General features: G+C 43.2%; 1 protein-coding gene across 1 annotated transcript in view; it reads left to right on the forward strand.

Annotated features, from left to right (window-relative positions):
• Nucleotides 1-2,405: 2,405 nt before the first annotated feature.
• Nucleotides 2,406-15,998, forward strand: part of LOC138268662 (cathepsin K-like) — a 29,232-nt gene continuing 15,639 nt past the window's right edge. Inside the window, exons 1-3 of the mRNA XM_069218533.1 lie at nt 2,406-2,557; nt 6,183-6,305; nt 8,740-8,895. Of these exons, the coding sequence (XP_069074634.1) occupies nt 2,432-2,557; nt 6,183-6,305; nt 8,740-8,895 (405 nt within the window). The 5' untranslated portion in view covers nt 2,406-2,431. The remainder of the gene's footprint in view (nt 2,558-6,182; nt 6,306-8,739; nt 8,896-15,998) is intronic.

A 15,998-nucleotide genomic window follows, 5' to 3' on the forward strand; every position in this document is an offset into this window, starting at 1 on the left:
GTTAGCCTTAACGCCTCTTCCCTCACTGACTCTGACTTACTTGCATCCTACTGTCCTTCAGAGCTAGCTTTCGCTCTTTCCAGGTCACATGTCACAAATTCAACACTGAAAATCTTTGGCATCCAAAAAGATAAAATTCAACATCTCATCAAGTTGGAGAACTCTCTTAAATGTTGATCGACCTCCATTTCTCCCTGCTCTCAGTGTAATAGCAGGAGTAATAGTTGTCCAGATTTCCCAAAGTTCAGGGCATGATTCATAAACGTTTTCAGAAAATAGCACAATTGCTATTGTAGCGGCATCTTGGAGGACACTGCACAGCTTTTTAAATTCACAAACAAACCGCTAGTAACAGTCACAGATTTCCAGAAGTACTCAAATATGTAACTATTTCTGCCGTAATTCCACTTGTAGAAATAGAAGGTGTATGTTCGTTTTCACTTAACCCTGTGTCCAAGAGTCCAAAGTTCGTGAAATCAAGTGTTTGTAACAGGCTGTTCTAGTGAGGGCAATGAGGTGAAAAAAATTTCGGAGGGTTCCTGGCTCTGAAAAATGACTGTCTGCTTCCAGAGCCTCCAGGAGGGAAGTGTTTCCTGCCCTGACTGACCTTCTGCTTCCAGACGTTTTCTGGATGCTATGGATATTCTCTTGCGGCTGGAGGGTGAAGCAGGCCATCAGACAGAAGAAGCTGCTAGCTTCCTGGGAGAATTCCAGCTGACCCGTTGGAACTGGATACTTCATGTGGACATATAGATGGAGCTGTGGGGATTGAACTGAATTAATAAACTATAGTGTGACGAGCCGCTCCTGAAGATTTGAGGACTTTTCTGTAAATTATCACTGCAGCTTGGTGATCTGGAACCAACTTGCATACCTCGCTGGAAAAAAGAGGGATGCAGGTTCAACATTGCTTCTTTCCCGCTGTGTGTGTTTTTTTTTTTGGGGGGGCAAAATTTGCGTCTACAAAGCGCTGTCTGGTCACAGTATCCAACCTTGCGGTCCTCGTGGGAACTTCAGCCTTCTGGGTTGCCCCTCTAAAAATGTTCTTTCTCAAGAAAGTCTCCAAGTCTTGAAATACATTTTTTTAAGCAAGCTAAACCACCAACTTGTATCCTAACACATTCTTTCATGGCTGACCTACAGAAAGTACCTAGGTCCTAGTCAGCTTCATAAAGGAATTTACCATTTTATTACATTGTAAATACAACTTGATTTGTCCCTTAACAGTTTTGGGTCGTGAGCTATGACTGAGCTCCAACACAAAGGAAGTAGCCTCTCTCCCCATAGCATACCACTCCACTTCCCATAGGTGCCAACATCAAAGCTCCACTCCTAGCATCCTCTATAAAAAAAACGCCAATGAGTTACATTCCTCTGCATACACTTAAGAGGTCCCTTGTCTTAAGGATATATCTTAGCACAGGTCTTAGTAATAAAAAATACATTCTAATTGTGTTTATAACTTCAGTGACAGGCTTATATCGCTGTAGAGGTTGATTACTATTGCTCCTCAAGTGAATACTATAATTTCCTTACAATCACAGGCTGATCCCTAACAGCAAAGAGAATTCCTCTCATCTGCCTGGGAAAGACTGTGATGCCCAACACATATCCCAGAAAGTGGCTAACAACCAGTAAACCGGTGATGTTCGGCTTTACTTCTCACTACATTCTCTGGTCAAGTAATCTTTTCTATCACAGCACTTCCTTGGTCGCTGCCTGTAACTCACTAACTGCACAATAAAAGTTTGCTACACAAGGGGCTTACACATGCATTTGAGGAAGAGGGAAGTAAGGACTAAGCGTAGCTGAGTTGTATGGTAAGTAACCTGCTGCAAATGATATAAAATGCAGACCAGCTTTCTATGTCATAAAAAACACAACTGAAAAGTAAAGGAAAGGTGACTCACTTGTTCTGACTCACTTGTCAAAGGCGTATCGAAGGCCTTTGGCCATTTGCTTGGCTCCCTATGTTCCATCTTTATTATGCTGGTCTGTACTCTGTGATACCCGTTCACTTTCTTGAGTTTGATTTATTAAATCCATACTTGTTTCTGATATACAAACCGAAGGCTACTATTACATTCCTTGGGTTTTGTTCTCCCTTTACGCAAGAAGCATTAACTACAAGCCTGTGTTTGGTGATGGATTTGTACTTGATAAGAGTGCTCAGGTGCATTTCCTGCTGTCTAAACTCACTCAAAGGCATGTATATATGGTGGGCATCACAGTGTATGGGGCAAGAGAACAGCAGTGGTAATGTTCACTGCCAAAGTGTAGATTCGGTCAGGGAGAGCACGCTTGCCAGAACAAGTACACTGGGGATAAAGAAGGCAAAAGAAATGAAAGATAACTAAGTCATGGGGGTCAAATCGGAACTGCTGGAGTGAAAGCTGGGTCATTTAATTTTCTCGCCACTTTTCTTTGCAGGATGCTGTGGTTCAACCCCTTCCTCTTGTTGCTTCCCATCGTGATCGGCAGCCTGTACCCAGAGGAAAGCCTAGACTCACAATGGGAACTCTGGAAGAAGACCTACAGGAAGGAGTACAACAGTCAGGTGACCAGATGACTGTCCATCTCCTGCTAACCGAACAGAACTGGACACATATTAAATTAATGGGAATGATTTGTAAACAACCAAAAGTCTGTCAAATATTGAAGAGTAACCTTCTAAGGTTGTTAAATATTCTACAGTCAATTAGCGTGGCATGGTCCCAAACATAACCAATTAGCCCTAATGTTTGCAGAGAGTTAATGAATGGATATACTTTCCAACTTATTTCTGTATTTTCCTAAATAATGCTGGCACTGCACTTAGTTTGTTCTTCGTGCTGCAACTGTAAAGGAGGGCTTAGCTAAGCCAAGTATTATTCATCTGAAGTGAAACTTTCTAGCTAAAAATATGGTCTTCTCACTTTAACGCTGCTGGGTACCTTCCAATTTAAAGTTTTCCTTTGTATATTCAATAAAACACTATTGTAAAGCTTTTTCCAAGATACAATTAAATAAAGCACTCAAAATATTAAAAAAGTTAATCACTTCAATACATTATGGAATTGTGGTGGGTCCTTATTCACTCAGTCATAAAAACAGTGTCCACCACCATTATAATATAAAACCGGGCTGTATAAAATTAAAAAGATTTCGAAAAGTGGATGTGAACCTGAGTGAAAAAGTTAATTATGATCTACAAGTGAACTTCTTATACCTGTCAAAAAAATATTATCTTAATGCATTTTACAAAGTAATGCGCTCTCAATAAAAAATAAAACACTAGAATGCATCTTAAAATGTTATTGGTGTGCCGATATTCGCATAGTTAAATAGCCCAATTAGTCCCCACTCCACTGTAAAGTAAAACCTTACAGTATAGAGAATCTAAGAGTTTTTTTTAACACAAGTTTAGTCACATTTAGAAAGGCCCCTAAAAGTAAAGTGTAAGCTTTCTCAATCATACTAATAGAATGAATGTTCAACCTTGTTTAAAAAATCTTTTCCTCTGGTTAGTTAAACCCAGTCCAGGACTTATAGATAAAAATGCCTTACGGATTCTTCGCTCATTCACAAATATGACAGATGAAATTTGAATCAACTAAGCACCACATCCCACTTGCCTTTTTATCTTCATAATGGAAAGAGTATTGTGAATCGTGTGGGACTGAGCCAATATTACATGTCTCTGGAGAGAAAGTTTTTAAAAGCCATGAGCGGCAAAAGAAGCCCTAACTAGGTCCTGTAAGAGGGAATACTAATCAGATAAGACATGACCTTATTTTATTGTTGAACTGATGTTTATATTGAACTAATTTGTATACACTGCCATTTGATATGAATGCTCCCTCCAATCCATAACTAGTAATTAGGCTTTTGAGAAACAAAGCAGCTTTTTTGCAAGGTATGAAACAAACCTCATCCCTGAGTAATCTGTGGATTGTCCCTGTACCTTGCCCACTTGCCATAGTATACTGTAGTCATAAACAGCAGCCCATAACAGTTTGGCAACTGAAGTTTTATCACGATGAAGCAGAAGATCTCAAGTGAAATGCATTAGCCTAATCTAAATAAGTTCCTTAAAAGAGAGGTCTCCAGTATCTGAAATTCATTATTTAATTTCCCCGCATAGAAGACTAAACAATAACGAAAGAAACAATAGTGGAATTAAAATAATTAATATTTTAGCATAAGATGCAGCATTGTATCACATTAAAAAAACAAATTTAGCGCACTAATTGTCTTAAGACATTTATCTGTTAGCAGAAACAACCTTAAAGGACAAGATAGATTAACAAACATGGAGATATGCAAGAAGTTATAGGTTATGGTTTCTCTAAGCAGAGACGATCTACCCTCCATGTAAACCTATGAGAAGAATTGCCAACAATCACAATTTTCTTTTGGTCAAATTCACATTAGAGCATTTTCCTTGCAATATAGAAGCATAACGTCCAGGGTGCATTCAATGCCGAAGAGGGTCTTTTTTAACAAGTCATCTGTATAAGCAGTGACTGGAATTTGTGTTACCTCCAAATTAGACAAATATGAAATAAAGTAGGGGATGTAGTCAATTATACCAGTTAAACTAGAATTAATTCCCTATTCAAACCTGCACCCAGGTAGACACATACAACTTTCAGATGAAATATAACAAAATGACGGCTATGTGTAAAGGCTGAATCTTGATTCATTGTCTCTCTGTCTACCCAATATTAAAACTGATGTAGCAGCAATGTGGTCTTCATGTAAAGTGCTCTAAAGCCCCAGGGCCAGGTTTTCACTATGCAAAATCCCGTAAACGCACTAACTAAATAAATAAATTAAAAAGAGGTCAGGTATAGAATCCAGTACTACTGAGTATTGCAATTCAACAATTAGGAAAATGTCACAGAATGTAGTGCCATTAGAGAGTACTTATGATCTGTTCTTTTAATGTATTTCTGTAACACAAAAACACAGAGGTTGTCCCGCCAATGTTTGTTTTTAGGATTTACCATCTTCCTCTGAAAATATTTTCTACTATTTTTCAGGATCCAATTTTTCTTGAGACTTTTGTGTGGCGAGCTCACCACCTCTTATTTCACAAACCTATGACAAAGCTGTCTGCTTACAGACATAATTAACTCTTTATTACTCGCTGACAATCTTAGTTGCCTTACAAAAGCACACCTCTTCCCTCACCTCTGCTATCTTGATAGACTATGAGGCTTTCGTGCTTCCCTTGTTTCACTATTCTCTCCAACTGCTTACTTATCTCTTGAACTATTACCTTTTATTATCGGATATTTACCTCTTGTTTGTATCCGAGTCCTATCTTAAGTTCTTACTTCTCTATTTTTCCTACAGTTCTTACTTCTCTTTTTTCCATCTTCTCATTTTTCCACTCAACTCTAACCTAACATTCCTACTTATCAATGTTCAATCCTTTTCGTCTTTGCTCTTCTAACATCTTTTTTTTCCTTTAGTTTATTCTTTTAATTCTTTCCTGTCTTTCCTTCTTGTACTATGCTTAATTTTCCATCCTTTTATCCACTGTGCTTTTAATTCTCATTTTTCAATCTCATCTTTCTCTTTTATTCTTATCACTGGTTCTCATGGTCTTCACTCTCTCATTCCTACTTCTCAGTCTTTCTTTTAATTCCCACTCCTGGTTCTCACATCTCAATCTATTTCCATTTAAAAATTGGTTACAACATTTAATTCTATTTTCGTTTCAAACAGTTTTATTAATTTTAACAGTGCAAACACAAAATACTGAATGCACTAAAAAAAATAATCAAACATTAACGTGTAACCAAACCGGTTATTATCAGACATATATTTTGCAAATACACATTTGTTGAACTCGGACCCAGATGTCACAGGTAATAAAAGAAAGGACTAAAAAGGAAAAGAAAAACAAAAACTAAATATAAAAATTAGGAGAAAACAAATCTCCATAAGGGTTGACTAATGTCGGAGTTGGCCACACTGAATAGATGCTACCTGTGCCATGATCAGTGATACTTTAGTGATGTTGGGAGCGGATGTGTATGACTGTCCATCGTAGATGATAGAAGTTTTACACCATTCCTTCGTTGTTGCGCTAACTTTCTAATCTAAGTGCTTTTGTTGGCTTCCTTACGCTACACATGGTCTGTCTGTTGATATACAATTGTGGGTGTTGTTTTTTCTCTTTCCCTACGCAGATGGATGAACTCCTGAGGCGTTTGATCTGGGAGAGGAACTTGAAGTACATTAACAAGCACAACCTGGAGTTCGCCATGGGGATGCACACTTACACACTGGGAATGAATCTATTTGGTGATATGGTAAGTATTCCTGCTCCACGGGTGTTTGGTGTGACATTAGCCTACTGCATTACTGGAAGGTAATCACTAATGAAGTATTGTGTTCAATAAATGTAACTTTTGGAGCTATACCACATAAGTGGCTGATTTACAGTTACCAGCCTTCTCAAAGACATCAGCAAATTACATGGCTGGAAGATATGCCTTGTTTATGACAAGTGCACTGGTTTTTCTGCCTGAAATTGATAGGTATGAAATAGTTCTATAGTATTTCAGCTAATTTAAATCATGAAAAAACACCTGAATATAAAACAATGAAATTATTCCACTAAATGAATAACCCTAATCGGCTCCCTAAAGCTAAATATACAACTGTGTGCACACATAACTGTGGTTATCTAGTCTTTTGTAGTGTGACTATAGCATGACCAAGTAGCTTGACTGGGAGACGGAATGTGTGGCACAAGGTGTTCTCGATGTCTGAGTATTCTGCCTAGAGTCAGTCCGTCGAGGAAATAAGGAGATTGCGGCACAGTCATAACATCCAGCTCCTGGTGTTTTTTTTTTCTGTTTATGGAGCTTTGTACCTGGACTAGTATATAGTTAAGTAAACTTACCTTCTACTTGTGGACGTGAATATTACAATTATTGAACTAGATACATTTAATATAAGCGAGGCCGTGTTTGGCAAACAAATGTTGAAGCAACTTAGTTGCTAGGCACACCGTAAGGGGCCATCCGCCCTTATCCATAAGTGTCTGAGATTAAAGTTGCCGCAGATGATAATATTGCATCTAGCGTAATCACATAGCACAGTGTCTAAGGTTTCGACTAATTGAGACATCTTCTCGGCCCTCCTATAGCCAAAGGAGTTAAAGTACAATAGTACTGATAAAAATACACACCCCAAAAATATAGGGCTGGCTCATAGATGGCACCTTGTGTAATGAAAAAGCCAAAGCATATGCTAAACTAGGGCCGCTCAGACTCAAGTGGAAGATGCAGCCAGTAGAGACAGTATCAATTTAGTCTGAAGCCAAACATACAATTCTTAAATTTATGTACTGAAAGGGTTGGTATGTTACTCTGTTTACCAGGCTAAACTATGCACACAACTTACGGAATAGTCCTGGAATGTTAACTATACATTCAGTGGCATAATGGGGTGCAATGAAATGACTGTCTCGGTCTATCACAATGTAATGATTTCATGATTTTTTTTTTGCAAAAACAGTTCCACAGTATAAAATTCATATTTATTATGTAGTAAATATTATTAAGCATTATTTTTTATTATTGATTTAAAAAAAATAAAGTTATATTCATTTGTAAATTTAAAAGGAAGGGGTATTAACATGTTATGATAAATTAATAATTATATTTATATACTTTTTTAAACATTTAAAAAAAAAATATTTTGAAAACATTCGAATACATGAATTTAATATTAGTTTCTACAGGCTTACATATTAAGTCACTGCCTCCATTATTCATTATTGGGGGTGTTGAAGTACCACTGCATCGCCATGTGTGGTGCTGGACTTACTCTAGCTCTGAGCTCAAAACATTTACTATTACACAAATGCCTACATTGGTGGAGATCTCCGCAGTCGAGAAAGAGATTGCCACACATAAAAAGTAGGAGAGGTGTAGGCGCTGACCTTCACATTTAGGTTAGTAAATAGCATTATTTATTATGTTGTAAACATACTACAAATTGCAGTGGTAAATAGGCCCCAACTCTTCCCGAGCCCTACTCAAAGATCCACCTGGCATTCATAAGTAGGCCCCAGTATGGGGACAAATATGCCTTTTAGTCCTGGTACCAGCTCACTTGGTACCTGCTCTTCAGCCAAAGGGTGTCACTAAGATTTTATCCTATGTCCTTGCACACTTTAGGAGTGACAAGGGATCTTGGTTCAATCCTGACAATTGTGCTGGCCAGCCACCCAGATATAAGGAGTCAATGACTCCCCAACATCCCCAGTGAAAAAGACAGAAACATGGTAGACAGAATTCTCTTCACACAGAAGGAACATTCATTCACATCTGTAACAGAAAAAAGGTTGCTCCTAGTGACGCAGCTCTGACAAAGGTATCATTAAATTAGATGATTTTTTAAAATTATATTGTTCCATGCTAATAACATTTTAGCTCCTGCCTGATTTTCCAATGAGATGCCGCTACCCTTTTTGTGTTCCTCCCTGCAATAGAAGTCTGTGTACGACTGCTGATGAATAGTTGTGAATTGTTACAAACTTAAGCAATAAACATAGTTATTAAAAACAGATCTCCGCACATGAGAGGTTGTTCTGACATCTACAACTTCAGAGGATCGGGATTTGACAATGGGAGGCCCCCATCATGGAGCCCAACTATACTGCAAAGGTAACCGCCACAGCCATGCTGTCACTGCACCTAATACTCCCTTGTGCTCTGTCCATCTTTCTCCTAGACATCTGAGGAACTTTTGAAGAAGATGACGGGGTTAATCATCCCACACACACGTCATTTTACCAATGACACCGACCCAGAGCTTGAAAGAGAAGGTCAGATACCAGATTCCATTGATTACAGGAAGAAGGGTTACGTCACCCCAGTGCGGAATCAGGTGAGACAACCCACCCACCATGTAAACTGCATCTACACCACAATTCATTTTCAAGCATACACATGTCATCCTTTTTTTAATTAAGTCAACCTCAAGTTCAAATCATAGAGAGTGAACTTTAGAATGGTAGCTTTCAAACCTTAGCTTGCTTGCATGAGCCTGCTTCAGTTACTGGCATGAGATATTCTGTTAAATCTTAGATCAACCCAGAAGAATATTTGTCTCACGATCATGCTACTTGATGTCTCCTTCCACTTCTGAGAGTACTGGAATGCATGAGTGTAGGAAGTTGGCTCTGTATGTGCTATTTCAAAGTAAGGAATAGCATGCACAGAGTCCAAGGGTTCCCCTTAGAGGTAAGATAGTGGCAAAAAGAGATAATACTAATGCTCTATTTTGTGGTAGTGTGGTCGAGCAGTAGGCTTATCCAAGGAGTAGTGTTAAGCATTTGTTGTACATACACATAGACAATAAATGAGGTACACACACTCAGAGACAAATCCAGCCAATAGGTTTTTATATAGAAAAATATATTTTCTTAGTTTATTTTAAGAACCACAGGTTCAAATTCTACATGTAATATCTCATTCGAAAGGTATTGCAGGTAAGTACTTTAGGAACTTCAAATCATCAAAATTGCATGTATACTTTTCAAGTTATTCACAAATAGCTGTTTTAAAAGTGGACACTGCAATTTTCACAGTTCCTAGGGGAGGTAAGTATTTGTTAGGTTAACCAGGTAAGTAAGACACTTACAGGGCTTAGTTCTTGGTCCAAGGTAGCCCACCGTTGGGGGTTCAGAGCAACCCCAAAGTCACCACACCAGCAGCTCAGGGCCGGTCAGGTGCAGAGTTCAAAGTGGTGCCCAAAACACATAGGCTAGAATGGAGAGAAGGGGGTGCCCCGGTTCCGGTCTGCTTGCAGGTAAGTACCCGCGTCTTCGGAGGGCAGACCAGAGGGGTTTTGTAGGGCACCGGGGGGGACACAAGCCCACACAGAAATTTCACCCTCAGCAGCGCGGGGGCGGCCGGGTGCAGTGTAGAAACAAGCGTCGGGTTTGTAATGGAAGTCAATGGGAGATCTAGGGGTCTCTTCAGCGCTGCAGGCAGGCAAGGGGGGGGTTCCTCGGGGAAACCTCCACTTGATCAAGGGAGAGGGACTCCTGGGGGTCACTCCTCCAGTGAAAGTCCGGTCCTTCAGGTCCTGGGGGCTGCGGGTGCAGGGTCTCTCCCAGGTGTCGGGACTTAGGATTCAAAGAGTCGCGGTCAGGGGAAGCCTCGGGATTCCCTCTGCAGGCGGCGCTGTGGGGGTTCAGGGGGGACAGGTTTTGGTACTCACAGTCTTAGAGTAGTCCTGGGGTCCCTCCTGAGGTGTTGGATCGCCACCAGCCGAGTCGGGGTCGCCGGGTGCAGTGTTGCAAGTCTCACGCTTCTTGCGGGGAGCTTGCAGGGTTCTTTAAAGCTGCTGGAAACAAAGTTGCAGCTTTTCTTGGAGCAGGTCCGCTGTCCTCGGGAGTTTCTTGTCTTTTCGAAGCCGGGGCAATCCTCAGAGGATGTCGAGGTCGCTGGTCCCTTTGGAAGGCGTCGCTGGAGCAGGATCTTTGGAAGGCAGGAGACAGGCCGGTGAGTTTCTGGAGCCAAGGCAGTTGTCGTCTTCTGGTCTTCCTCTGCAGGGGTTTTCAGCTAGGCAGTCCTTCTTCTTGTAGTTGCAGGAATCTAATTTTCTAGGGTTCAGGGTAGCCCTTAAATACTAAATTTAAGGGCGTGTTTAGGTCTGGGGGGTTAGTAGCCTATGGCTACTAGCCCTGAGGGTGGGTACACCCTCTTTGTGCCTCCTCCCAAGGGGAGGGGGTCACAATCCTAACCCTATTGGGGGAATCCTCCATCTGCAAGATGGAGGATTTCTAAAAGTTAGAGTCACTTCAGCTCAGGACACCTTAGGGGCTGTCCTGACTGGCCAGTGACTCCTCCTTGTTTTTCTCATTATTTTCTCCGGCCTTGCCGCCAAAAGTGGGGCCTGGCCGGAGGGGGCGGGCAACTCCACTAGCTGGAGTGTCCTGCTGGGTTGGCACAAAGGAGGTGAGCCTTTGAGGCTCACCGCCAGGTGTGACAATTCCTGCCTGGGGGAGGTGTTAGCATCTCCACCCAGTGCAGGCTTTGTTACTGGCCTCAGAGTGACAAAGGCACTCTCCCCATGGGGCCAGCAACATGTCTCGGTTTGTGGCAGGCTGCTAAAACTAGTCAGCCTACACAGATAGTCGGTTAAGTTTCAGGGGGCACCTCTAAGGTGCCCTCTGGGGTGTATTTTACAATAAAATGTACACTGGCATCAGTGTGCATTTATTGTGCTGAGAAGTTTGATACCAAACTTCCCAGTTTTCAGTGTAGCCATTATGGTGCTGTGGAGTTCGTGTTTGACCGACTCCCAGACCATATACTCTTATGGCTACCCTGCACTTACAATGTCTAAGGTTTTGTTTAGACACTGTAGGGGTACCATGCTCATGCACTGGTACCCTCACCTATGGTATAGTGCACCCTGCCTTAGGGCTGTAAGGCCTGCTAGAGGGGTGTCTTACCTATACTGCATAGGCAGTGAGAGGCTGGCATGGCACCCTGAGGGGAGTGCCATGTCGACTTACTCGTTTTGTCCTCACTAGCACACACAAGCTGGCAAGCAGTGTGTCTGTGCTGAGTGAGAGGTCTCCAGGGTGGCATAAGACATGCTGCAGCCCTTAGAGACCTTCCTTGGCATCAGGGCCCTTGGTACTAGAAGTACCAGTTACAAGGGACTTATCTGGATGCCAGTGTCTGCCAATTGTGGATACAAAAGTACAGGTTAGGGAAAGAACACTGGTGCTGGGGCCTGGTTAGCAGGCCTCAGCACACTTTCAATTGTAAACATAGCATCAGCAAAGGCAAAAAGTCAGGGGGCAACCATGCCAAGGAGGCATTTCCTTACACAACCCCCCCCCAAACGAAAGAGGATGAGACTAACCTTTCCCAAGAGAGTCTTCATTTTCTAAGTGGAAGAACCTGGAAAGGCCATCTGCATTGGCATGGGCAGTCCCAGGTCTGTGTTCCACTATAAAGTCCATTCCCTGTAGGGAGATGGACCACCTCAACAGTTTAGGATTTTCACCTTTCATTTGCATCAGCCATTTGAGAGGTCTGTGGTCAGTTTGAACTAGGAAGTGAGTCCCAAAGAGGTATGGTCTCAGCTTCTTCAGGGACCAAACCACAGCAAAGGCCTCCCTCTCAATGGCACTCCAACGCTGCTCCCTGGGGAGTAACCTCCTGCTAATGAAAGCAACAGGCTGGTCAAGGCCATCATCATTTGTTTGGGACAAAACTGCCCCTATCCCATGTTCAGAGGCATCAGTCTGCACAATGAACTGCTTAGAATAATCTGGAGCTTTGAGAACTGGTGCTGAGCACATTGCCTGTTTCAGGGTGTCAAAGGCCTGTTGGCATTCCACAGTCCAGTTCACTTTCTTGGGCATTTTCTTGGAGGTGAGTTCAGTGAGGGCTGTCACAATGGATCCATATCCCTTCACAAACCTCCTGTAATACCCAGTCAAGCCAAGGAAGGCCCTGACTTGAGTCTGGGTTTTTGGAGCTACCCAGTCCAGAATAGTCTGGATCTTGGGTTGGAGTGGCTGAACTTGGCCTCCACCTACAAGGTGGCCCAAGTAAACCACAGTTCCCTGCCCTATCTGGCATTTGGATGCCTTGATAGAGAGGCCTGCAGATTGCAGAGCCTTCAAAACCTTCTTCAGGTGGACCAGGTGATCCTGCCAGGTGGAGCTAAAGACAGCAATATCATCAAGATAAGCTGTGCTAAAGGACTCCAAGCCAGCAAGGACTTGATTCACCAACCTTTGGAAGGTGGCAGGGGCATTCTTTAAACCAAAGGGCATAACAGTAAACTGATAATGCCCATCAGGTGTGGAGAATGCTGTCTTTTCTTTTGCTCCAGGTGCCATTTTTATTTGCCAGTACCCTGCTGTCAAGTCAAAGGTACTTAGAAATTTGGCAGCACCTAATTTATCAATGAGCTCATCAGCTCTTGGAATTGGATGGGCATCTGTCTTGGTGACAGAATTGAGCCCTCTGTAGTCCACACAAAACCTCATCTCTTTCTTTCCATCTTTGGTGTGAGGTTTGGGGACTAAGACCACTGGGCTAGCCCAGGGGCTGTCAGAGCGCTCAATTACTCCCAATTCCAGCATCTTGTGGACTTCCACCTTGATGCTTTCCTTAACATGGTCAGACTGTCTAAAGATTTTGTTCTTGACAGGCATGCTGTCTCCTGTGTCCACATCATGGGTACACAGGTGTGTCTGACCAGGGGTTAAGGAGAAGAGTTCAGGAAACTGTTGTAGGACTCTCCTACAATCAGCTTGCTGTTGGCCAGAGAGGGTGTCTGAGTAGATCACTCCATCTACTGTGCCATCTTTTGGGTCTGATGACAGAAGATCAGGGAGAGGTTCACTCTCTGCCTCCTGATCCTCATCTGTTACCATCAACAGATTGACATCAGCCCTGTCATGGAAGAGCTTAAGGCGGTTCACATGGATCACCCTCTTGGGGCTCCTGCTTGTGCCCAGGTCCACCAGGTAGGTGACCTGACTTTTCCTTTCTAGTACTGGGTAAGGGCCACTCCATTTGTCCTGGAGTGCCCTGGGAGCCACAGGCTCCAGAACCCAGACTTTCTGCCCTGGTTGGAACTCAACCAGTGCAGCCTTTTGGTCATACCAAAACTTCTGGAGCTGTTGGCTGGCCTCAAGGTTTTTGGTTGCCTTTTCCATGTACTCTGCCATTCTAGAGCGAAGGCCAAGTACATAGTCCACTATGTCCTGTTTAGGCTCATGGAGAGGTCTCTCCCAGCCTTCTTTAACAAGGGCAAGTGGTCCCCTTACAGGATGACCAAACAGAAGTTCAAAGGGTGAGAATCCTACTCCCTTCTGTGGCACCTCTCTGTAAGCGAAAAGCAGACATGGCAAGAGGACATCCCATCTCCTTTTGAGTTTTTCTGGGAGCCCCATGATCATGCCTTTTAATGTCTTGTTGAATCTCTCAACCAAGCCATTAGTTTGTGGATGGTATGGTGTAGTGAATTTATAAGTCACTCCACACTCATTCCACATGTGCTTTAGGTATGCTGACATGAAGTTGGTACCTCTGTCAGACACCACCTCCTTAGGGAAACCCACTCTGGTAAAGATACCAATGAGGGCCTTGGCTACTGCAGGGGCAGTAGTCGACCTAAGGGGAATAGCTTCAGGATACCTGGTAGCATGATCCACTACTACCAGGATATACATATTTCCTGAGGCTGTGGGAGGTTCTAGTGGACCAACTATGTCCACACCCACTCTTTCAAAGGGAACCCCCACCACTGGAAGTGGAATGAGGGGGGCCTTTGGATGCCCACCTGTCTTACCACTGGCTTGACAGGTGGGGCAGGAGAGGCAAAACTCCTTAACCATGTTGGACATATTGGGCCAGTAGAAGTGGTTGACTAACCTCTCCCACGTCTTGGTTTGTCCCAAATGTCCAGCAAGGGGAATGTCATGGGCCAATGTTAGGATGAACTTCCTGAACAGCTGAGGCACTACCACTCTCCTAGTGGCACCAGGTTTGGGGTCTCTGGCCTCAGTGTACAGGAGTCCATCTTCCCAATAGACCCTATGCGTTCCATTTTTCTTGCCTTTGGACTCTTCAGCAGCTTGCTGCCTAAGGCCTTCAAGAGAGGGACAGGTTTCTTGTCCCTTACACAGCTCCTCCCTTGAGGGTCCCCCTGGGCCTAAGAGCTCAACCTGATAAGGTTCAAGCTCCAAAGGCTCAGTTCCCTCAGAGGGCAGAACTTCTTCCTGAGAAGAGAGGTTCCCTTTCTTTTGCTGTGTTGTAGTTGGTTTCCCAACTGACTTTCCTGTTCTCTTGGTAGGCTGGGCCATTCTTCCAGACTCCAGCTCTACTTGTTCACCCTGTGCCTTGCATTGTGCTCTTGTTTTCACACACACCAGTTCAGGGATACCCAGCATTGCTGCATGGGTTTTTAGTTCTACCTCAGCCCATGCTGAGGACTCCAGGTCATTTCCAAGCAGACAGTCCACTGGGATATTTGAGGAGACCACCACCTGTTTCAGGCCATTGACCCCTCCCCATTCTAAAGTAACCATTGCCATGGGATGTACTTTTCTCTGATTGTCAGCGTTGGTGACTGTGTAAGTTTTTCCAGTCAGGTATTGGCCAGGGGAAACCAGTTTCTCTGTCACCATGGTGACACTGGCACCTGTATCCCTCAGGCCCTCTATTCTAGTCCCATTAATTAAGAGTTGCTGTCTGTATTTTTGCATGTTAGGCGGCCAGACAGCTAGTGTGGCTAAATCCACCCCACCCTCAGAAACTAGAATAGCTTCAGTGTGGACCCTGATTTGCTCTGGGCACACTGTTGATCCCACTTGGAGACTAGCCATACCAGTGTTACCTGGATGGGAGTTTGGAGTGGAACCTTTCTTGGGACAGGCCTTGTCTCCAGTTTGGTGTCCATGCTGTTTACAGCTATGACACCAGGCCTTTTTGGGATCAAAGTTTTTACCCTTGTACCCATTGTTTTGTGAAGAGGCTCTGGGCCCACCCTCCTGTGCAGGTTTTTGGGGGCCTGTAGAAGACTCTTTACTATTTTTAGTTTTGGTTGTCTCATCACCCTTCCCCTGGGGAGTCTTTGTGACCCCTTTCTTTTGGTCACCCCCTGTTGAAGTCTTGGACACCCTTGTCTTGACCCAATGGTCCGCCTTCTTTCCCAATTCTTGGGGAGAAATTGGTCCTAGGTCTACCAGATGCTGATGCAGTTTATCATTGAAACAATTACTTAACAGGTGTTCTTTCACAAATAAATTGTACAGCCCATCATAATTACTTACACCACTGCCTTGAATCCAACCATCTAGTGTTTTCACCGAGTAGTCAACAAAGTCAACCCAGGTCTGGCTCGAGGATTTTTGAGCCCCCCTGAACCTAATCCTGTACTCCTCAGTGGAGAATCCAAAGCCCTCAATCAGGGTACCCTTCATGAGGTCATAAGATTCTGCATCTTTT

The sequence above is a fragment of the Pleurodeles waltl genome, chromosome 12 (genome assembly GCF_031143425.1).
Source record: "Pleurodeles waltl isolate 20211129_DDA chromosome 12, aPleWal1.hap1.20221129, whole genome shotgun sequence".
NCBI lineage: Eukaryota > Metazoa > Chordata > Amphibia > Caudata > Salamandridae > Pleurodeles > Pleurodeles waltl.